The following is a 24388-nucleotide window of genomic DNA, read 5'->3' as shown; positions in this document are numbered from 1 at the left end:
TCTCTGGTCTTTCAACTGCTTACTGACAAGATCGTACCTAATTACAATCGATACAACAAGCGGTTTATTATTATTATTTTCAAAATAATTCAAAAAAGTAAATTCCATCGTAGAACCGTATGCAACGCACAAAAAAAACCTGTAATAAGCAAATAAGGTTATAATCAAAACATATTCATACAATCATACTGGAATAAACATTTCAAAAAATGTAGATTTCAAATCATGTATATCTCTTCGTACGATTAGTGTAAATCAATGAATTCAACAGAAATGTTTTTCTTTTGGAATAAATTTTGTGGAAGGGATCATTCTTTAAGTTTTCCTCAAAAAGTTAATAGTTACAAAGAACATTTTGAAAAAAAATTAATTGCATATATTCTCTTTTCTGAGTAAAGAAATTTTTAACATTGTAAAATTTATCCTTTTACCCACTTCTTAACTGTATATGAATAAATATGATGAGTGAAATTCAGTTCTTTATAATTTTAATTTTTGTTCCAATTCATTCATCTTTTCAGTTTTCTAGTCCATAAACAATTATTTATTTTATTCAGCACATAATCAGCCAATATCAAGTAACCATCAGGTTGCAATCTAAATGGGCACCTATTGGGCCATTTGGGCCTCATAATTACATTTAAATATGTCCAGGTTTTAAATTAATAATATAATCATCAATCTCTTACAGTTCCCGCGAATCTAAACTTCCTTGAAGAAGACCAAACCTCGTCTCCTCTCCCTCTCCTGTCTCTACACAAGAGAAAAAAAAAAACAATCCTTTTCCTTCTCCCAACAATCTAACCTTCCTCTAACCTCTCTTCTCTTCTTACAATCGAATTAATCTTCAAGTAATCATGTTTATATATAATCACTTCCTCCCTTTCGATTTCTCAAATCCAATTAACCTCTCCACGCTCAAATCTCCTTATCAATCTTCTTCCTATGGATTCTCACAGGAAAACACATCAGAGAGAGGATGAAGATGACGTCATCTCTCCGAAACCCGTTGCCTTGTCGAAGTACTCGAACCGAATCGAGTTAAAGACTCTCCTCGAACGGAGCGACGGCGGCGCAAGATTAGCCGGTAAAAGGGTCGTGATCGGTGGGTGGGTTAAGTCTTCTAGAGCCGTTAAGAAAGACTCTCCTCCTCCTCCGCCGCCGTCGCAGCCGTCGTCAGTAGCCGTCCCTCCGCCACCGTCGACGACGAAGTCCAACATTAGCTGCACGGAGATCATACAGTCAAAGATGAATATTTTCAGAAAGCTTTTCGATGTGTTGAGCGGCGGCGGAAAGACGACTTACCCGATCTTCGATAAACCGGAGATAACCGGTCAGAAAGCCACGTCACCACCGGAGTATACTATATACTTCTTGATCAGTGATGGCTCCTCTGTCAACAGTCTCCAGGTTAATGTTTTTGCACAGAAAGTGTTTGATGAAATGCCAATGAGAGCTTATTTTTATTTATTTATTTTTTTGTATATCTAATTTTTATAGCTCATTAAAATGATTTTATAGCTAGATTCAACAAAACTAAAATATCTAATATGAGTGTAAAATATAAAAATATATATATCAAATATTCGTTAACTTTTAGGCTTTGTCTAGATTTCGAATAATTCGTTTAGTTGCTAGTTTTCTATAACCTTTTAATTACCGAAATTTGATGAATGTTGCACTATAGGTTTTCGATGAAATGCCTATGGGAACTAATTTATAATTATTTCTCGCAGGTTGTTGTTGATTCTGCAATGTCGACTATTCCAACAACTCAGCTTATGTCTCTAGGGACATGTATCGTAGCAGAAGGTGTGCTAAGACATCCCCTGGCTGCCTCTGCAAAACACGTGATCGAGCTTGAGGCAGAGAAGCTTCTTCATGTAGGAACAGTTGATCCAGAGAAGTATCCACTCTCCAAGAAACAGCTTCCTCTCCATTTGCTTAGAGACTTCTCTCACTTCAGGCCCCGCACAACTACGGTTTGAATCTATATTTAGAAGCTTGTTTTGTTATTCTTCTTAGCTGATATAAATTTTGTATTCTAATTGTTGGTGAAGGTTGGGTCGGTGACTCGAGTCCATAGTGCGTTAACCTTAGCGAGCCACACGTTCTTTCAATCTAACGGGTTTCAGTATGTTCAAGTACCAGTTATCACAACAACTGGAGTCGGCGAGATGTTTAGAGTCACTACTACTCTTGACAGAGAGGAGAAGAAGCATGATGGATTGAGCATTGAGACAGTAAAGGCTGCGATAAAGGAGAAGAGTAGACTCATTGATCACCTTAAGAGATCTGACAGCAACCGAGAAGCTGTGGCTGCTGCTGTGCACGACTTGAAGAAAACGACAGATCTTGCAGCTCAGCTTGAGAAGAAACAAAAACCAAAGGCAGCAACTCAGAAGCTTGATTTCTTTGGTTGTGACGCTTATCTGACTGTGTCTGGGAGGTTCCATCTTGAGAGCTACGCTTCTGCGCTTGGAAAGGTTTATACCTATGGACCGAGATTCACAGCTGATAAAATCGATAACGCGAGGCACTTGGCAGAGACGTGGAATGTGGAAGCTGAGATGGCTTTCTCTGAGTTGGATGTAAGATAAACATTTGATTTTGGTAAATGCTATTCAATGGTTGGTAACTTTGTTTCTTTTGGATGTTACAGGATGCTATGGACTGTGCTGATGACTTCTTCAAGTTCCTCTGCAGATATCTTCTTGAAAATCGTCATGAAGATATGAAGTTCATATCGAAACGAGTTGACAAGACCGTTACCACACGTCTTGAAGCAACAGCTTCCAATTCTCTTCTGAGGTACTCTTATACTGAAGCGATTAGTCTTCTTCAAAAGGTAAAAACACTTTCAAATATTCCAAATAAGTTTGTTGATATGTTATAATGATCTCATTTCTTTATAAACAGGCAACCACTAGAACATTCGAAACCAAGCCTAAGTGGGGCGTTGATTTAACAGAGGAGCATCTCAGGTATATACTGTTTTTGCTTGTTGTGAATGCAACTGAGTCTTTGTTCACTGTTCACTGTTCACTGCTTAATGTTTGCAGTTATCTAACTGATGAGATCTGCAAGGGCTCTGTAATGATCATACATAGCTACCCGAAAGAGGTTAAACCGTTTTACGTAAGGTTGAATGACGATAAGAAGACTGTGGCAGCGTTTGATCTGGTCGTACCAAAGGTGAGAAGAGAGAAGCAAACCAAACTTTTTGATCTAAAAGTTGTTAGGAAGTTCGAAGTTGAGTCTTCAACTTTCTTTTTTGCAGGTTGGCGTTGTGATCAGTGGGAGCCAAAACGAAGAACGGTTTGAGATTTTGGATGCGAGTATCAAGGAACTTGGATCAACATCAAGGGAGAAGTACGAGTGGTACTTAGATTTAAGGAGGCATGGGACAGTGAAGCATTCAGGGATAAGCCTAAGGATGGAACATATGCTTTTGTTTGCTACTGGGCTTCCTGATATCAAAGACGCAGTTCCTTTCCCAAGAAGTTGGGGCAAAGCAAACAATTGAAAGCAGACTCAAAGTTGTGTGCACAAACAAGCTCAGTCTTATTGTTATTCAATTTATCTGTGTAACCATACTTGGTGAAAAAGGGAATTGTATCCCAAAGTGTTCATAATGATTATTTGGGATTGTATATTTTGGATTGTAAATATGCAATAAGATATCGAAACCTACATGAAAATAATGTCTAACGTTGGAACCACACATAAATTGTAAAAGCTTTGATAGATTCCTTAGATCATCTATGCTCTCTGCTTTGTACCAGATTGTTTTAAAGCATTTGTGAATCCAAAGAATTTTACTAGCACTCAACACCATGAATGATTGTTAAACTAAATTTGATAACTACTTATTATAAAAACATTCGATAATGGTTTGATGAAACTAGAGAACACACAGTTCCGTCAAACAGCCACACAAATGGGAATAAGGGATCAAACGTTGGTAAGACGGTTTATTGGTTTATTCTTTAAATCATTATTTAAGCACCAGATTGACAACAACAAAACAAAACAATTGATAACTTTTCAAATGAAATGGAGAACACACAAAAAAACAATGTTGGACAAAACAAATATCTATGTGAATATTGCTTTGTTTATCCTAAAGCTTTTTTAAATTCCATTTTGAAAATAAAAGCTGAAGGACAAAATAAATATCTATGTGAATCTAATGGCAATAGTCCACTACTGAAGGGGGATGCAAACGCAGTTATTTTAAGCAGACAAGATGATAATATAGTAATGGTCCATACAAATCCAATAATAACTCAGAATAATAATGTGGGTGAGAGGGGAGATAGGTGGAAAACAAAAAAGAGTAAATGACTCTAAAGACTAAAAAGATAAACAACAGTATATGTCTCCATTATTGAGCAAAAAAAAAAGTAATGTAAAGATGATGAAATCATACTCAAAAGATGAAAATAGTAGCCAACATAACCAAAATTCCAAAATTAACCCCGAAATTTACGCTGGTCGACATCGAACCCGCGTTCTCTGGACCTCCCGCCTGTCCTGGAGTGGTCGAGGCACCAGGAGTGGTCGGCCCTTGAGCAGACCCTGGAACAGAGCCTGGAGCAGAGCCCGGAGCAGAGCCCGGAGCAGAGCTCGGAGCATCAGAACCGGTCAATCTCAACACCCGTGTAGAGGCCATGTTCGCCGGAGTCATAGGATGCACTCCCGGACGACCGTTAGTCACATTCCCGCCGATCTGCCACACTTGGTTCACGCTGTTGGCTCCCATCGGAACCTTAACCGAGGCGTAAATCACGATCAGATTACCGGGCATGGATTCGGCGCGTACGTTCCAGAAGTCGAAGGTAAGTCTCCCTGGGGTGAGGTTGTAGCTGCTGATGTTGTACGTGTCCACCATGGGACGCGCGCCGGCTCGAGGACTGTAAGCGAGGAAGGCCTGAGAACCGATCATTCTAGTCCCTGTGGGGTTGATACCCCAAGCGACCCAGTCGCCGGAACGAGGCGGAGTAGCGACGAATGCGACGGAGAGGGATGAGTTGGCTGCGTCGTAAGTGTAGTGGAGGTAGGAATCGAGTACGGGGAGGTCCATGCAACTGTCGAAGCTGGTGGAGACGTTCTGCGTAGAGCACGTCTGTGAAATCGCCGGTGAGATGAAACAAGCGACGGCTAGGACAAGAAGAAGAGAAGAGTTAATAGAAGCCATGGCTGAGTTGAGTGCTGGTGTGAATGTGATGTTGTGTTTTTGATAGACATGTAACGTTGTTTTTATAGACGGAGTTTGGTTCAGTGCACCGCGTCTACGATGGAGGAATCAAGTAAAACCGTTAGGATGATGCCACGTGTTGAGTTGACTGCAAGATGAGAAAAGTCACGTCGACGATGGTGAAAAAAAAGTCTCAGATGGTTTAATACGGTAGATGAATTTGGGTAAGGAGCATGTGGAGAGTGCGTGTTCTTTTGGGAAGTTGACTGCAAGTGGCGTCTTTGATATTTTGTTATATTATTTTTGTCAACTTATGATTTTGTGTTTATTGTCATCAGTCAAATGAGTTGAAATGCATTGTTTGTTTATATACATAACTATTAGCTGGAAAATCTTTTCATATATTTTATTAAAATATATATATATATATATATCTAAAACGCGTTCATGAATTTATTGTATGCATATTCTCCACTGTGAGATAAATTGAACTTTGTAACATTTTCTTGATGTTTTCTCCAAATTTATCTTATTATAAAATAGAAAAAAAGAAGAAGAGAAAAACAAGATATCTTACTCTTTTTGAAAGATTCTCAAAAAAATATTATAAACTATTAAATTCTGTATCATATTCTAGTTGATTTAATTTTATTTTATAAAAATCATATAGATTCTTCAGTGGTAATAATTTCTTATAGCTCAGTTCCGAGTTGAAAAGACAATGTGTATGGACGAAATGTTTGATATTTTCTTATTGACAATGTCAATAATGTTGAACAATGAAATCATTTGATGTGAATTGGAAATAAGCCAGAATTCATTTAACTATTATTTATTTGTTTTCGCTTTTTCCCTATTAGCTTTTTCCTAGTTGTTGGGCAACTTTGAATATATACCAATACCCGTGTCCCTCAGTTTGCTTTTTTTTCTTCTCCTTTCTAGAATCATTTATTTTGGGGCTAGAAATCATTAGTTAATAGTAAAAACAAAGTTAGGTATATAGACGATAGATAATCACAGTACCAAATGTTTGCATTATGTTCATGGAATTTTCTTTAATTGAATATCTATATGTGAAAAGTCGGTGTTTTTTTGCTTGTACAAAAAATGGAAATGGTCCTCATTTTTCCGAATTGTCATGAGATGATGTAGACGATAGATGAAGAAAACATACAACAAAAGCAAGGCTGCTTACATAAGCATTATTGCATACCTGACGTTTATACGGAGCCCCAATGTGTTTTCTAGTCCACATGGTTTTATTAGAAAATATAGTGGGTATTGTCATGCTATTTATAGTATTTTATTTTTATTTAATTATTTATTGTATCTTTCATTGGGCGACAGAACTTTATAGTTTTGCTTAAATATTGATGTATTTTATACGAATATCAGATAAATATCATAATTCTCTATCGGGGATTCATTTAGTTCAACGCTCCAGATGTTTTGACGGGAGCATCGCCTTCACCGCGAAACATATAATAGATAACAGTATTTTTTATTCATACGATACGATTTATTTTTGTGCATCCTAGTTTTGGGAAGAAATTTGGGGCAAGTAACAAATATTTGTGTCTCATTTTTCTTTTACATTTGTTTCTGTTTTGTTATTAATTGACAGATAAAGTCTAGTTTATATCAGACAGCAAAATTATAGAGTGTAAACATTTTTCATTTCAAGTTCAAAAAAAAATCATTTTCATTTTATTTGTGTCTGCATTTCACTTATATAAAATAGAATTTCCTTAACTTTTTATATACGTTAAAGCATTATTCAAGATAAAAGAATGGAAATAATCATAGAAGATCATCATAACTATCTATAGTTAATATAAAAAAAAAAAGTCAATACCTAATTATACCAAAAGTATTACGAATCCCATGCAGACGAGAAAAAAAAGTACAGGACGTAAGAAAAAGGAAGCATCCTAAGAAACGGGAAGAAAGATTAGTTGGAAAAGGGTTTGAAGAAATTGCACACGTTGGTTAAAGAACGCAAACAAAAAATAAAAAGAATTAACATATAATTCAAGAGAGAGAGGTGAGAGAAAACGCTCTCAAGCCCCTCTCCACCCCAACCCTTTCTTTTTCTCGGCGCCGCTTCTCTGATCTTGTCTCCGGTGACCGTCGGTGGTCTAGAACCGTCGGTCGCCACCCCAGATCGCTCCATTCGTCCATCCTCATCCCTGTTGTGCCCCGATCCACCCACCTCCTCCTTGCTTTTCACCTCTAGTTCTTCGTTTGGATTGCGGCCGGATCTGACAAACCAAAAAGGTCGATGGGTGCGTACTCGTCCTCCCCGGAGTGATGGCGAGGTGGTGGATGTTAGTAGCGCAGCAGGAGGCTCCGATTTGAAGGTAGATCTAGGGTTTGGACTTCGATTAGATCTGGGTCAGATCTTTCTTGGAGGCTCGCCGGTGCTGCAGGGTGTCGTTGCCTCTGCCTTTCCGGTTAGATCCGTCTCCTCTGTCTCCCTTTGTCTCCGTCTTTGGTTGCTTAGCTAGAACTTCCCCGTTTTGACCTTCGGGTCTGAGACGAAAGGCGATGTTGAGGGCATCGCTGGGGACTTCTCCTGTGTTCTTATTTCGCAACAGCCACCATGGCATTTTTGAAGGGTTCGGCTTGTCTGGTGGTCGAGATAGCTCAGGGTTTGCCGTTCTCTGTTTTGTCACTGCCTTGCGTCGAGCCTCTCTCATTCTCTGCCTGTTGATGGGAGTCATTCTCCTCTGTTTACTTAGTTTCAGAAGAAAGCTGACTGTCGTGTCCTGCCCTCTTCGATGCTCAGCCGCCAGATTCGTTTGTGCTCTGCTCGCTCGACGGGACCGGAGTTCAGCCATTTATTCCTCCGCTTCCGTCTGCCAGTATTTCACCGGTGCTTCAGCTACTGGCCTCTTTGTGTCGGTTTGGATTCTCAGGGCTCGATTAGTCACCTTTCCTGAGTGAGCTTCGTCTGGAGTGGACTGTAATGGATGTGATGGCCGGACCACGGCTTGGTCAACCATGCTTCGCCTGTTCTCCTGTCGCAGTCGCCTTTGGGACGGTCTGCGGTGCCTCCGACTGTTCTCCGGTTGCGAACTCTATTGATCTCCTCTCTTGTTACAGGTTCCGGTATCAAGGCCAAGAAGTGATCTACTGAAACCGAATGGTTGTTCTGAAAAGTTCAATTGCCAAGCTTTAGTCTGTTCTCTAGAGATCAAGATTAAACCTTTTGTTGCTCTAGAGAGTCTTTTTTACCTTTTTTGTGGCTTTCTTTAGCATTTGTGCTTTAATTAGCCTATTAGATTTCTAGGATTTGAGTTCTTCAAAACCTGTAATCTCCTTGTGTCATTAACAAGTTAATGAAAATTCACATACTTATCAAAAAAAAAAAAAAAAAATTGCACACGTTTTAGTCCTTAAATTCATATTGATGGACGTCATTTGTCAATGATCATTGTATGTTTGTGATATTCCAGTATGTTTGTGATTGTATGTTTCAGATATTCCAGATTCTACAAGGACTGATGTTAAAGATACATACACCAAACTGATTTCAACATATCATTATTGATTTATGAAGGTTTAAAAAAGACATTCTATCATTATGAAGGTTTTAAAAAGACATTCTATCATTATGAGGATACGTCAACATTTGTACTTTGTGGATTCGCATTGATTAATCTACATAACGTCAAGCCGATTCTATTTGGGCCAGTAGCTCATTCGCATTTTTAAAACTTATTTTTAGGCCAATATTACGTGCTATAATCAGCTCGGCCCAATCGGGTTTTGCCCAAGAATTGTCGGGCTGACCCGGTTAAGACTCCTGAACTTTCTTCGATTATTTCAAAAATTCAAAGACACTTTCTCGTCTGAAACACTCCGAGAGATTCTTCTACCCACGCGCCGTCTGTCACCAAAGGTTCCTGTTTACTGGACAAATCGAGCTCTTTGCTTCATGAAGCGAAAGTATGTATGGTTAATTAATACATGCTTAGATAGTTTATTGTTCATTTTCTTGTTTATGTTTGCTTGATGGTGACTTGCATCAAAATCCAGGGATCGGACTAGGGTTGAAGAGGATTTTCGCAAAGCTGTTCAGCTTGACCACAACTCCGTCAAGGCTCGATTATTTTTCTATTATTGGCATTGTATGAGATCCTTTCTCCTCCTTCCTTCATATGGGGGCTTGCACGTGTGTTCTGTGGCAGGCACATTACATGCTAGGCATCATCTCTCTTTGCTGTTGCATTGATCACTCTATTTTTCTTTTAAATTTCTTTTTCTTAAGGTTTGGTCATTTAAATTCTTCTTGCTAGGTGGGGAAGTTCGATCCTATAACGCGTGAGAAACTGGACCCATCAAAACTGGTTCCAAATCTGGCTATCAAAGAGGCAGTGGCTGCGTATCTAGAGAGACACGTCTGGGCTTACAAAGTGGGTTCCTGATTCAAATGAGGCTTAACATACACACAATGAAGCGGAAAAGAGATTGAGTTTAACTACTCTGTGAATGAACAAGGCAGACCAGTGCATTTATTTAGTTTCGTGTGTGTTTGGTTCTACTTGCCACTGTATTCAGTGTAAGATTCATTGGTATATATATTTGTTTTTGCACACATTCGCAATTCTGTTTAGTTCTAACACACACAAAGACTTCAGTCTCATACTCGTGGGAGAAAAGGGTGATTAAGTTTATTAATTAATTCAAAGAAATCAATAATTCGACTAGTTGTAAATTGTAATCTTATTTCTTTCCCAGCCAACAAGTATGGATTTAGTTCCACAAATTATGGTTACAAATAAGGTACAACTTTAAAAAAAAGCTTTGAATTTATGCTACAAATGTCCAAAGGCCATAAACTTTCACTTAAGCCATTTAAATTTATAATTTATACTTTATATATTTAATTGTGGTTAACTTCATTATTTTAGATACACAAAAAATTCGTGATTAAATTTAAAATGGATAGTTTATGACAATTAAATGTTAGAATAGCTCCCGAAAAATGTACTCTAGAATTTTTTGAGTGTGTTGTACTTTTTACTCTTTATGTTTCATATTAATTGTTATTTTAGATTTGTGCATACAGATTAAAAAAAATATTTATTTTTCATATTTTTTATATAAAATAATCATTACCCGTATACTTAACCATATTTCAACCAATAGAAAAATAAACTGGAAAATAAAGTCAATAAATTATGCATTGAAATGCTAAAATGACACTTATTTTGTAACGAAAAAATTTGTCTATAACAACACTTAATATAAAACAGAAGGAGTATAATTTTTTATACGGACTCGATAGTTAAACCATTAGACTAAAAGAATTTCCACAATTGCTTGTTCTCAGGCAACTTAATTTAATGAAGGATAGGAACATTGGATTTCAAAGTAGTGAATGGGACCTCTAAATTTTGCCTAATAACAAGGCGGATATCTTGGGGGGAACTTTAATACAAAGAAAACTCTTTTCCTTGTATATATGATTCCATTGGGGGCACGCAAAAGTGTAAACCGACCATTGTGGACTATTATGCTTCGTCGGCTTTTGTCCGTAGAATAACAATCTATTTTTATTGTAAACATTACTTCTTGTGGATAAGAAGTTGGAAGAATCAAATTCTTTCTTTACTTTGCTTTTCTTGTGAAAGTTGGGTGAAGAAACAAATACCGAAGAGTGTGGTTTTTAGGACGATTCCATATTCTATCTTCTGTCTATAAATATTCCCATTTTTCTCCATCTTTCCCGATCTATCAACCCGTAATTATTACCAATCACGAGTAGTGTCAACTCCGTGATTTAATCCTAACTTCCAAGCAATCTAACAAACGAAGTAGTACATGTGATTTTTATCATTACTTTACATATCTTGCCGTGTTATGGCAAACATATTAAACCTTTTTTTTTTATGTACATTACGTTCACAAGTATTTCTCATAGAACTCAGAATAATATTACAAGCTTATTCCTTATATAAATTACATTTCTTGCGTAAACTATAGTGAAATGTACTTATTTATAAATAGTTTTGAAAATGTTCTAATACTGAAATGACATACGGCAAGACGGGATCACATAACAATTAATAATATAACATCAAAGACGGTACTAGCATAGAAAAGATAAATAATTTACATTGATATAAGTCCTATATTGGTAAAAAAAATTATAAAAATTCTTATTAAACTACATATAACTCCCAAAATTACCTATAACATTACATCATAAAATAATGCAACCTTGTGACTCTCTAATAAGCTCTTTTTCCACAAGAGAGTGGAATAAGATTGATTTGTTTCGTAGTTCCCTGTGATGTGAAGAAGACGACATGACAGCCTTTCTAATACTAGTATATTTTAATTCTTTTATTTAGTTACACAGTTACTTGCAGACCAAGGCATTAACTGCTTAATAAAGCCAACATTTATTTTACTGGAACATCAAACAAAGAACTATTTACACAGGTTTCTACTTACAACCTCATCATATACGAAAACCATATATATATTATTATTCAGATCCTAAATATATGAAATAATTTACAAAAATTATGAAAACCAAATAAAAAAAAAGAAGAGCATATATAGGTATAGATAATTTACATTGCTGAATTTAGGGGGCATTATCTCAGGCAGTGTGAGTAAGATTCATAGCTTTCCTCAGCCTATCCAAGATCCCATTGGCTTTCCTCTGCGCCCTAGACGTTCCTTCACGCGCAAGCCTTGTTATCGTTCCATGACCACTCTCCTCTTCTCTGATCTCCTTCCACTTTGTCCTGTCACTAAAACATATAGTATGCAGTATCACAATCGCGTTCTCTTTGTTTCTCTTGCATTCACTCTCCCTAGTTATCTTTAGCAACCAAGACACCCCACCAAGCTCACCCAGCTCCTCCACAGCCTTCCAGTGAGTAACAAGCATTGCTAATAACGCTAAAAGCTCATCCACATACAACCCTTCAGAGATTTTCTTACCTAAAACCCTAACAGCTCCCTCCTTCACAGCTCTGCTCCTGTTCTCATGTGCAATACAGAGAGTGAAGATCGCTGCGGCTGCGTCTTTGATAGCTAATGGATTCCCTTCTTCTAAAAGATCGATAAGCGGTTTCAAGACTCCAGATTTCCCTATGAGCGCTTTGTTCGAATCGAGAGCAGAGAGAGTGAAGATCGCTGCAGCTGCATTGCTTCTCGTGGCTACGGTTCCTCGCGTTAATGCATCGATCAGGAGAGGAATCACGTTAGGGTTTTCGCAGACGAGCTTCTTGTTGCTGTCATCGTGTATAGATATGTTCAGCAACGTTGTGATCACATCTTCTTGAAGTTGCTCATCTCGGTTCAACAGCAACGGACTCACCAAGCGTGTGATTCCTTCAGAAGATTCACCGAACAGAGCTCGAAACTCGGTTCCTTTCTTGGTCAAAAGTCTTAACTCCTTTGCAGCTGATCTTTGATCTTGAATGTTTGAAGAAGACGAGAGTTTACAGAGCAAGGAATTGAAAATCTCACGATCTGATCTAGTGACAGCTTTCTTGGACTCATGTAGATTCTTAGTCTCTAACCCAACCGTCTTGCACCATTTAGAGATCATATCACGGATTAAGACATTGGGAGTTAAAGCTGTGTGAGGCAGAACTTGTTCTGTCTTGGGACATGTTCTGTTGCCTGAACTCAACCATCTCTGGATGAATAACTTGTCGTATGTCTACAAAAATGTTAAACTTCCAATTCAAATAATCATTCATATTCAATTTCTATACATAATATAAATATCCTAAAAATTGTCTACGCCTAGGTAAATTGGACCTAAATGAATATAATGAAACGATTTTTCTCTAGAGATTTTTTTTAAAAAAAAAAATCGATATAAAACAACTATATAAAGGTAAACCGGACCTAAATGAATAATGAAACGATTTTTCTGTAGTTTTCGATATAAGACAACTATATAAAGCAACTAACTAGTTCCTAGCGATTTTTTTTTAACATTATTGTCAAACAAATTAGTGACTTTGAGATTCATGAAACCCAAAACGACGTCGGATCAGATAAACAGTTTTCAAGCCAATCAAAATCCAGAATGTGACATCACTGACCTGACCAGAAGCCAAGACGACAGGATCACGCATGAGCTCGTTGGAGAGAGGACAACGAAACTCGTCAGGACAAGACACCGCCGTCTCGAGCATCTCTAAAGAAGAAGACTTCGCCATCTTCCTCATCGTCGTCGCTTGTCTAAACGCGGACAGAGTTTCCTGCAACTGATCGATTGTCTGAACGCTTAAACCATCCTCTTCCTCGATGTTACTCAGAAGTTTCTTCATCTCACGCTTTAGCTCCTTAGCTTTAGCAATCGCCGTCGGATCCGAATCGAAAAATCCGGTCTTTGCCATCTCCGTCGGATCCACCGCCGGTTCTCACCAAACCCTTCTCGAGGATTATGTTGCCGAATCTTTTGAATTAATATCTCTCATTAAATCTTTTTTTTTTTTGGTTTCTTCTCTTCTCTGTGACAAAGAGAGTAATAATAATAAATATGAGGAGAGAGGGGGAAGAAGGAAGTGTAGTGCCGCTGTGGCCACCGAAATCGCCACGTCATTATTCAGTTGTAATTATTAATAATTATTATATCCAGTTTAAAACTAAACTAGATTTGGACCCGCACAACTGTGCGGGTATTAATTTTCATGTTTATATATATATATTACATAATTAGAATATATTTTTAAAGTTACTTATATATTTAAATGTTTATATATAACTATCTTAAATATAACAATTTGATAGTTTTCATGCTGTAAGTTAATTGATTATTTCAAATCATCACATATATTTGGTATTTTTTATTATATATATTTAAAAATTATTTTTATTCAATTATTATGATCCTGATCCGTAATTCAAAGCGCTAGATTTCCTTTATCAGTATTTTTTTTATGTTTATTCATTTAAGATAATAACTATATATATATAAAAGTTTAAGATAAGTTAATTTTATACATGAATTATCCTAAATTTAGCCAAATGTTAATTTTATATAAAAGTTTAAGATAAGTTAATCACAAGAAGGAATTGAAAGTAGGTTAAATATATCTTAGTCAGAAGCGGATCAAGTAAATAGTAATCAACAAAGAGAATAAGCAATTGAAAAGATTTCCATATCGTCTCTTTTGTGGAGAAGCTTAATCTTGTAAGAATGTTCAAGTTAACTTTAGTCTCTCATTATCTAGTAACTAGTAATCATCGTGAATTGGTTTTAACTCGCAATATTTTAGAACATACAAAGATGGGAGTGTAAACTGTGTCAACAACGTAGAATTAATGTACTGAGAAAGTGAGAAATAGAGCGGACAGACGGTAAAAGCGCCTAAGCATTAAGACGTTTTGGAATTAACAGCTCAATGTATCCTGTATCAACTCTGGAAGCAAAGGAACAATGTTTTGCACAATCAACTTGTCCTCCTACCACTATCTATTGTTAAGCTCATTGACAGGGAGATGCGCAACACCATCACTGCTCGGAGAAATAGGAAGCTCTTCCTCAACTTCATGGCCAAGTGGATGTACTGGTTCTAGGATCTCTTCATCTGCTCTTTTGTTATTCCCTTGTTTTTAGTTTTTTTTTGGCAAGGTGTAACATAAATTAGATCTACTTTGTTTTGTAAATCTGAACCTTCATCTTTGTGATATTTACCATTTAACAAAATAGAATAAAAAATAAGACGTTTTGGAAGATGTTGATGAGACGAAGAGTTTAGCGTTTGGGAGTACGCAGAGTCAAGTAGTGAGACCCATCCAACATGGCAACAAGAGGGAACAGCTGTGTTTCCGCGTGGATTCTGTATTGTACTCTTTCATATCTCTTCACTCTCTCCGACACTCTATTACTTCTTTGACATTCGTACCCCTGCGGTCTTTCAACACTTTTTTTCTATCAACGTTACTTTTTTTTGGTTCTCAACATTTTTTTTGCTTGGTTGAACAATATGAAAATTGAAAAGAAATAAGCTTGATTGTAGTTGTAGCTTTATCACGTGATTATATGAATTAAGAGCATTGACTACGAAAGGTTAGGTCCTGAAATTAACTTCTTTCTCAAGATTCATTTTTCACCTTCTAACATTCTTTTACGTAACAAGGTGACACCAAAGTCAAGATCTATATGTTAGTATATTTGTCTACAATTTTATTTGTAAAATCTTTACAGTCGAATTAGGAAACATTATTATATTCACTTAACAATCGGTTTAGCTAACCTATCGATAACCACTGGAAGGTCGTGATTGACGTCCATGCAAAGAATCCGGGTTAGAATAGTAGTATTAGAGCACTCCATTAGTGAACCCCATAAAAAGGGTTCACAAAGTACTTTTTTATTATTATTTTTTTTGTTTGATTTTTGTTTTTTTTTTAAAAAAAAAATATATATTTTTTCGGACCAATCGCGGACCGCCACGTGCCGTGGGACCCGCGCTACAGTGATGAACCAGGTTCACTGGAAAGAAGTGGAGAGATATAAGTTCATCACTATTCAATATTTTAATTTTTTTTTTTTGGAATCTGTGTTAACCCCCTCCCATAAGTTTACTAATGGGGTGCTCTTAGAGCATCTGCATTAGTGAACTCCATGGAGAGTTCACACAGTTTTCGAAAAAAAAAATATTAAAATAAACAAAAGTAATGAACCTCCCTCTTAGAAGTTCACTGCACTGAACCCGGATCATCACTGTAGCGCGGGCCCCACGACACGTGGCGGCCCGCGATTGGTCCGGTTATAATTTTTTTTTTTTTTTTTTTTTTTAAAACAAAAATCAAACAGAAAAAAAAAAAAAAATGCTTTGTGAACCCCTTCCAAGGGGTTCACTAATGCTGATGCTCTTAGGTTCAAAACTGAAGTTAGTTCTGCATAGTTCAGACAAGTAGGGACCACTCATCTGCAAACACAGAGAATCTTACAAGTGCCTAGTTGGACTGCTTTGGTCTTAAATCAGCAGTTAGCCCACGTGTCCATATCCAATCCTCCCCACTCATCATCTTCGTACTATTTTTTTCATGCTTGGTAGACGAGACACCTTTGCTTTCTGACATTATTATCTTTGTTTTTATTTGTGTGATAACAACGTTATAAAGTCTTATCTCGAATAATTTCCAAATGTTTGATAACAAAGCAATGGAATCTTTTTGTAAACCAATCAAAACAAGAAGTTTATGAATCTTTGTGTGCTTTGATTCAGAATTACAAAAAAATTAAATAAAAGAGTTCATAATGATCGAAGGATTTATTGGAAAAGTCCGTGTCGAAGTTGTGTACTTAAAAGCAAGATTTAAAATTTGATTAGATGTTAAATATGGGAATCCCACGTCGAAAAATTGATGGGTTATCTAATATTCACATGTTCATTAGAAGGTTTTAACATTAAGCATTCACGATTAAAATATTGTAACAATGTTTATTTTTAATGGTATACTTCAAAAGCTGAAAATCTTTTCGACTGTTTTTCCTGAGTGTCAGATTCGCATTTGTCTGTTTTATTTCTTACATCAGAAAAAGAAGAAGAAAGCATACATCAAGATAGAAGATCATTAATGGGAATTGGACGTACATGAAAATCAATTAAAGTGTTGTAAGATAAAAGACGAGACCAATAATTGAGAGGAAAAGAAATACTATAGTTATCGTATTATTGTTGATAAAAAAAAAGAAGTTATCGTATTATTATGTTATGTGGAACATACATAAAGGAGGCCCATTTGACACATGTTTCTTTCTATCGAAAACCCTTCTTTTGTAGGTGCTGTCAACAACCCACTGTTTTTTTTTTTTCACTGTGTTTTCTTTGTTTCTTATTCTTTCTACAAACAACCTATATAACCTGACCTCTACGTTATCACTTCATTCGTTACAATATCTTCAAATAAAATCTAGGTTTCTTATGAATGACCTAAATAACTTTAACTTGGTTCACAGGTTTGGATAAACCTACATTCGTTAGCAAATGATATTCTTATTCTATATACAATTGAATGTCTACGATCCAAAATCTGACCCTGAACGACAAAGTTACTTATTCAAGAGAAAAATGTCTAATTAACAACCTGAGTCTCCGAAATTTGGTGACTACACGCAAACCGAATGTTCGGCTCATTCCAGGGCCGATAGCAATATTCAACAGAATGGGCCACAATTAATCATGAGAAGGCCAATCTCTGAAACCTGGGCAAGTATTAAAACTTATCAGGAAGTGGATTTTAATGGGTTTTTTTTCGAGGTGCTACATCTTTCAGCCCAAACAAACACATCCATGCCACACGACATTTTTTAATATCTCAAAGGTTTTTTAGATATCATATACCTAAATTCTTGTATCATACAATTAAATAATTAAAACCAATAATTCTTACAAATTAGTTTAAATAATTAATAGCCGACAAAAATAATTAATTAAATAGTAGCGATAGATCTCATCGTGAGTTAGTGGTCGTATGCTCGTATTTTGTAGCATGAGTCGCATGACATGTTGTGAAAACAAAAGAAATTATAGGTACCATACCAGAAACATTTTAAATTAGTATATTTATAGATACTAGGTCCGTGTCCGCGCTACGCGCGGATTATATGCTTTTAGTGTTTTAAAATTTTCATTTTTTTGTCCCAATATGTTAATTGTTTTATTTGGAATTCGTATTAAAATTTTAAAATGTTCCACATATCTATTTTAACCTGTTGTGTCTCATTTTACTGTCTTTTGTGTTTTTGTTTGATTTAAATTGAAATATAAATTTTAATATTTTCCATTTACACACATTTTGTGTTATTATAAAACAGATTTTCAATTTTGAATCCATACATTAATACGACTACCACACTAAATATGGGGAATGTAGTTTACCCACATTTCTGTATGAAAACCTTGAATTACATGGTATGTTATCTGAAAACTCAAATAATCTTGTATAACTATCATAATTTATCTAAAAAAATCTCAAAACCAGAAATTAATTTATAAATAGTTGAACTAAAACCAAATCTAATTTCATAAACACATGTACATATCTTATATATTTAAAACTGAAAATTATATAAAAAAATATATGTTGAGCCTAACTTTAGACATTTAGTTTTTCAGGTCTATTATTTTAAAATATATTTGTAGTTAAAATATGAAATCTATATTTGTCTCATTTAACAGTTTGTGTTACTATAAAATTTATTCACTTTTTAATCCAAAAATAACTAATATGACTAAAACTCTAAATACGGGAAATATAGGTTAAACTTGGGGTTATTTATTAAATAACCAAAAACAAAATTGGATTTTAGAGAGACAGTAGAAAGAGATGGGATGCGGAAAGAGGATATAGAATGGAATTTTGTTAGTTTGTGAATTTTGGTTTTTTTAGTTATTAGGTTCAATTTCTGTTTAATCTTTGCTTTGTTTTTTTTTTCTTTTTAATTATTTCCCTCACATTCATTCTTTACTTATTTGGTGTGATGTAGAACTCATTTTAGGTACTACAGGTCGCAACTTCAATTTTCTGAATATCTTTTCTTTTGCATGCCCTTTTTTATTCTTTTCTTAATTGACCACAGAAAGGTGATAGTTCATCAGCTTATAACTGCTACGACAGGTTAGTTTATTCATGTGAGCACCTAGTTTTTTTCCTTTTAAATACAAAGAAATATATATGTAACACATGTTTATAAAATCTTAATACAATGATAATATCCAATATCTCTCCTTCGGAACTTCATTGTAAAAGCGAAAAATAAAACAAAAAATTCTTTGATGATCCCATGAAGACTAATCCTCCCACATGTGCTTAGTTAGCACAATGACAGATGAATGATATATGATATATCATCTTTAACATTCTCTCTGCTACTGTACCCAGGGCCGGCCTATCGCGGAAGCAGGAGAAGCGACCACTTAGGACCCACTTAAAACTTTATTTTGTTTCTTATGAAGTTATCATATATTTTTCAGAACAGTTACCCGTGCTTATAGTTTTTCTTTTGGGTCAGAATCTCTGTTTATAATTTAAGCGTGACATTTTGTGGTTTAACTTCTTGAAGTAAAACAAACAGTATTTGTCAACTTCCAACCTTTGAAAAAATGAAACTGCTCGTAAAAATAAACGGAAATATTTGAAACTCCAGTATTAAGCCGCTCCTCACAAACCTGTGAAAACAAACAGAGTATTGCAATGTCTCTCAGATGTGTGGAGCACCATAGAAACTGGGTAGAAACTTGATGATATGTAAAGAATGGTGAACTATGACTTGAAAAGGTGACTGGATTCTTACCTTCTCAACTATCTGTTCCATTTGAGCAGCCCTCAGAATAACATCCTCTAGGCATATATCTCTTTAAAGGTTTCAACAGGGAAACATGAGCAACTATAGTAAAAAATACATTACCACAATCTGGAAGATTACACTCACTAAAGAACAAAGGAAAAAAAGAGATAGACTTCAAAGCATTTTAGATGGGACTTACTTCTCTCGAGAGAGTGGGAAAACAATATTTGACTAAGAACCCTTTGTCTAGCTTCTCTAAACAAATGTTCCAATCAGAATATATATTAGTTCCAAACTTGTAAAAAAATTTAACTAATAGTCAGCCACACAATGAAAACTTTTCAGCATCATCCGGTAATCATAGAATATTTGGGTTCTGTTGATTGACATTCTTCCCCTGCTAGTCAGGTTGGTTCAGGATGAGATAAAAATCCAACTTTTCCCAATTAAAAAAGAAATTAAAACTGACATAAGTAAAGGTAATAAATAGTTACAGCGCCATGTCGAGATACCAGCTCGTGCAATTGTATGTCTAATATCTTCTTGTTCAGAACCAGCCTACACAAAAGAAGTAGAAGAGACAGATCAATAAAATATTAGTTTTGCAAAAATCGTAACTTTCAAATAAGAACTTTCAGGTGCTTGATCCAGTCACCTGAATAATTATTTTTTTGGAAAGGATGTCTTTCCACGATAGTACAGTTCCTCAAGAGCACCAGACATGCTTACTAACTTGAAAAGTCTCCTGCAAACCAAAAAGAATTAAGAGCGTTCATAATCCAAAAAGAGTATATCTCAGGCTAACCAAAAAAAGAATTCATCACATACTTGTCATCAGGAACAGAAACTCCACACTCTGCATCATTAGCAAAGAAAGAGCAAGAAACATGAGCAAGATCATCATGAAACCATACATTTTAACCAATTAAACTCAGATTAGTGCAAGTTGCTCACTGGGAATGAGTTTGACTGAGAGAAACATGGGATCATGCATGCTTCTGCTAAATCAACTTTGACTTTTTCATGCCGATGCTTGAATTCTGGGAGACAGAGAAACATGCTCAGAACCAACATTAAAGGAGTCAACAACATAAGCTCACGACTGGCATCGTGAAGCAAGGGATATTGTAATATATAAATATATACTATCAGATACCAACTCAGGACTGGAATGGATACAAATGGTGATAGTACTTGGATTTTCCTTGTTAACCTCAAGATTGACTTACGCAAGATTTCAAATACTCACCTAGTTGAAACTTTGATGTTGATAAGTTAGAGAGTAGAAATTTGCCATAGAACTTTTCTCGTGAAGCAGGCTGAGTCTTTAGTTTCTTATCTTTCAATTACTACAGAACATGAAGAAACAATCAACATTTGTCCAAAAAAAAAAGAAGAAACAATCAGCGTATGCATTTCCCAACTAAAAGCCACAAGCATTAACATTATGTAAATACCTCTAAATTATCTCTTCTCCTGTAAATATTTCTTCCCTTAGCCTCCAACTCAAACTTGATCTCCTGCATACAAATTTAAAGCCAAGTTCTCAACTCTACTGAAACCCACAAACCAATATAGTGTTTTTAGATTCTAACCAATGAAGGAGGTACATACACATCAGGATGCATGACCTTCTCCATCTTTGTTTCTAGATCCGTAGAAGCTGGCGAGAGTGTATAGAGAGCCTTGCCTCATATGCGGGAGGAATTTTTTGATCCTTCCCGGTGGGACAAAACCTTGAATTACAGTTCCCTGCAAACAATTGAAGTTCGAGCATAAGCGACAATTAAATTAAAAAAAAAAATGATTAGTAACATGATACAAAGAACATTCAACGATGAGCTAAATATAATATGAAGAACATGATACGAAGAACATTCAACGAAGAACATGATCGGCTCCTTGAGGGCCCAGGGATATTTCGTTGAAAAACATAACTTTGCGGTTGTCGTCGGAGGAAACATGCGCCTTGCCCTTTGCTTTCACCGCGGCGGAGAGAAGTGGATTAGATCCGTTTTTCTTATCACTGTTGTCATCGGAGGAGGAGATGATTGATTTGCCGTTTGGCTTCATCGACATGGTTCTTTGATAAGGAAAAGGGATTTTTGATTAGGGTTGCGAAAATGAAAGGGGATTTTAGTATAAATAAGAAGCAAAATCATAAATCCATGATTGATTATGGATGAAACGAAGAGGAGAAACCGAAGTGGGAATATGAATAGAGAATTACAGGAGAAGATGAAAGAGGGGGAAGAGATCGACAGTCGACGAAGAAGCAGGGTTTCTTTTTTTTTTTCTCTTATTCGGATGGGTTTTTTCTCTTAATTTGGATTGTGAATTTTAGGCCCAGCAGAAACGAAATGACGCGGCATCAGAACTTATTTTTATTGGTCGATTTTATTTGGGGACGTGGACACCCTCTCCTTTGAGGATATATTGCTTTTAGTATAGTATAGATGTTTTTGCCAAATAGTAGTTATTAATTATTAGATTTTTTTTTTCACTCAACAAGATTAGACTAAATTTAGTAAATTTTCTCTCGCACTGGACTTTTAGCCAAATCCTTTACTTCCCTAGTTCATTTTTTTTTGCTGTTAGCAGTGTTTTTTTGGGTTTACAATAACTATAAAATAAATCTCTGAACGTTTAAGAATAATTTGGGATTCTGAGAATAATAAGTAGGATTCCAAACCATTATTCTAATCAGAAACTCATAGATTTGACTTATAGTAATTCTAAATTTAAGAACTCAAATAAAAAGAAGCAATAAAAGTGTACATTTTGGAGATGCAAAGAAAGTTTCAAGAAAAAAAAAACAATTTTAGCTTGCTTTCATCTAGCTCTGTCTTTCTTTTTCTTTTGACATAGAATACTTTAATTTTATAAATTTTAGTTTGATATTTATCTGTTTACTTAGTAACTTTACTGTTTCAAAATTAGCAAGATTACTAGGATAAGACCCGCGCCTTGCGCGGGATTAAGTTATTATTTTTATTATATTTTAGAGAATGAAACAATAGTTTGGCTTCATTTGGATTACGGGTGTTCAATCCGGATATCGGATTGGTTTCGGTTCGGTTCGGTTTTTTCGGTATTTGGTTAGTAAAATATAACTACTATTCTAAATCCATATGTGCTTTGATTTTAGTCTTTCACATACTTTTGAAAGATTTCAACTGGACGACTAAATTGATCAGCCAATCTTGTTGCTTTAAATCATTAGTGTTTATATATATATATATATTATTTAGTTTGAATATTTATTAAATAAAAATTCATATGCGTTATATTTTATGATCATTTGTAACTTATTATAACAAAAAAATAATTTATTGATCACAAAATTTTCAGAGTGGGAATATTCAAATTTCTAATAATATATAGACGTTTTGAAAAATTCAAATATAACATATAAGAAAAAATATAAATGTTTTTATTATATATTTAATGTGATTTTTTAATATCTTTCAATAATATAAAATTAAAAAAAAGAACTAAGATACCAAAATTGTTATCAAATATTTATTATTTATAATAATTAATTTTCATATATACGTTAATCATATTAGGTAATTTCGTAGATTCTAATTAAGGAAAGTGCAAAAAAAATTTTGGTAGATTATTTATCAATTCGATAGTTAGTTTAATAAAAAATATAATGTAAGTCAAGATGGACAAACCTATTTTTCTAAGAATAGTATATTTTATATAGTCATTTATTAAATGAGAATTTATAATCATACAGTTCTATGATCATTCATATCATTTTATAACTGAATATTTAAATCATCGATAACAAAATTTTCAATATGAAATCTTTAATAAGTTTATAATTTATAAATGTTTTTGAAAATTCATTGAAAGTTTTAATATTAAAATATTTATGTAATCTTATGGTATATAGTATAATCTATATATATATATATAAATATATATGTTTTATTATTAAATGATATTTTTTACTCATATGGTTTTAAAATAATGTGTATCTTCTTATAATATTAAATAAAAGTTCATATTAATACAATTTTATGATCATTTGTAACTTATTATGACAAAAAAAAAATCTATTGATCACAAAATTTTCAGAGTGGGGATCTTCAAATTTCTAATAATTTATAGACGTTTTGAAAAATTCAAAATATAACATATAAGAAAAATTATAAATGTTTTTATTATATATTTAATGTGATTTTTAAATATATTTTAATAATATAAAATTAAAAAAAAGAACTAAGATACAAAAATTGTTATCAAATATTTATTATTCATTATAATTAATTTTCACATATACGTTAATCATATTAGGTAATTTCGTAGCTTTTATTTAAGGAAAGTGCAAAACATTTTTTGGTACGTTATTTATCAATTCGATGGTTAGTTTAATAAAAAGTGTAATATAAGTTAAGATAGACCAACCTATTTTTCTAGGAATGGTATATTTTGTATAGTTATTTATTAAATAAGAATTTATAATCATACGGTTCTATGATCGTTCATATCGTTTTATAACAAAATATTTAAATCATCGATAACAAAATTTTTAATCTGAAATCTTTAATAAGTTTATAATTTATAAATGTTCTTAAAAATTCATTGAAAGTTTTAATATTAAAATATTTATGTAATCTTATGGTATATAGTGTTTAATATCTATATATATATATATATATATTTTATTATTAAATGATATTTTTTACTCATATGGTTTTAAAATCATGTGTATCTTCTTATAATAAAAATGTTAAACCATTGATCATTAATTTTTAACATAATAATTTTAATAGTTTTAGTCATTTATTATCGTTTTTAAAAATTCAAAATATAACATATACGAAAAAATCTAAATTTTCTTTTTATAGCTAATTTGATTGTTTAATTTATTTTAATAATATAAAATTAAA

General features: G+C 34.4%; 3 protein-coding genes and 1 long non-coding RNA gene across 5 annotated transcripts; 2 read left to right on the top strand and 2 right to left on the bottom strand.

Annotated features, from left to right (window-relative positions):
* Positions 1-684: 684 nt before the first annotated feature.
* On the top strand, positions 685-4419 carry LOC103859218 (asparagine--tRNA ligase, cytoplasmic 2). 2 transcript variants are annotated; one of them, XM_033288984.1, is made up of 8 exons: positions 685-851; positions 960-1410; positions 1737-1982; positions 2061-2591; positions 2663-2848; positions 2920-2984; positions 3063-3195; positions 3281-4419. In XM_033288984.1, exons 2-8 carry the CDS (start codon positions 1249-1251, stop codon positions 3524-3526), a joined length of 1569 nt encoding a protein of 522 aa, XP_033144875.1. In that variant the 5' UTR covers positions 685-851; positions 960-1248; the 3' UTR covers positions 3527-4419. The 2 variants fall into 2 exon arrangements, with proteins under 2 accessions (XP_033144875.1, XP_009134965.2); XM_009136717.3 differs by lacking the exon at positions 685-851 and having other exon boundaries at positions 888-1410.
* Positions 4225-5254, bottom strand: LOC103859216 (auxin-induced in root cultures protein 12). Its single transcript, XM_009136716.3, has one exon. It carries the CDS (start codon positions 5198-5200, stop codon positions 4433-4435), a length of 768 nt encoding a protein of 255 aa, XP_009134964.1. The 5' UTR covers positions 5201-5254; the 3' UTR covers positions 4225-4432.
* Positions 5255-11594: 6340 nt separating this feature from the next.
* Positions 11595-13722, bottom strand: LOC103859214 (U-box domain-containing protein 9). The gene is made up of 2 exons (XM_009136715.3): positions 13282-13722; positions 11595-12890 (listed from the first exon to the last, which is right to left on the bottom strand). The coding sequence occupies exons 1-2, from the start codon at positions 13576-13578 to the stop codon at positions 11817-11819; spliced, it is 1371 nt and encodes a 456-aa protein (XP_009134963.1). The 5' UTR covers positions 13579-13722; the 3' UTR covers positions 11595-11816.
* A 398-nt stretch (positions 13723-14120) lies between these two features.
* LOC117133038 lies at positions 14121-21366 on the top strand. The gene is made up of 2 exons (XR_004456887.1): positions 14121-21294; positions 21327-21366. It is a non-coding gene; the product is annotated as an uncharacterized LOC117133038 (long non-coding RNA).
* The last annotated feature ends 3022 nt before the right edge of the window (positions 21367-24388 follow it).

This window comes from Brassica rapa, chromosome A03 (genome assembly GCF_000309985.2).
Source record: "Brassica rapa cultivar Chiifu-401-42 chromosome A03, CAAS_Brap_v3.01, whole genome shotgun sequence".
In the NCBI taxonomy this organism is placed as follows: Eukaryota; Viridiplantae; Streptophyta; class Magnoliopsida; order Brassicales; family Brassicaceae; genus Brassica; species Brassica rapa.
Note: the sequence above shows the minus strand (reverse complement) of the source record. Positions and strands in the feature narration are given on the sequence as shown.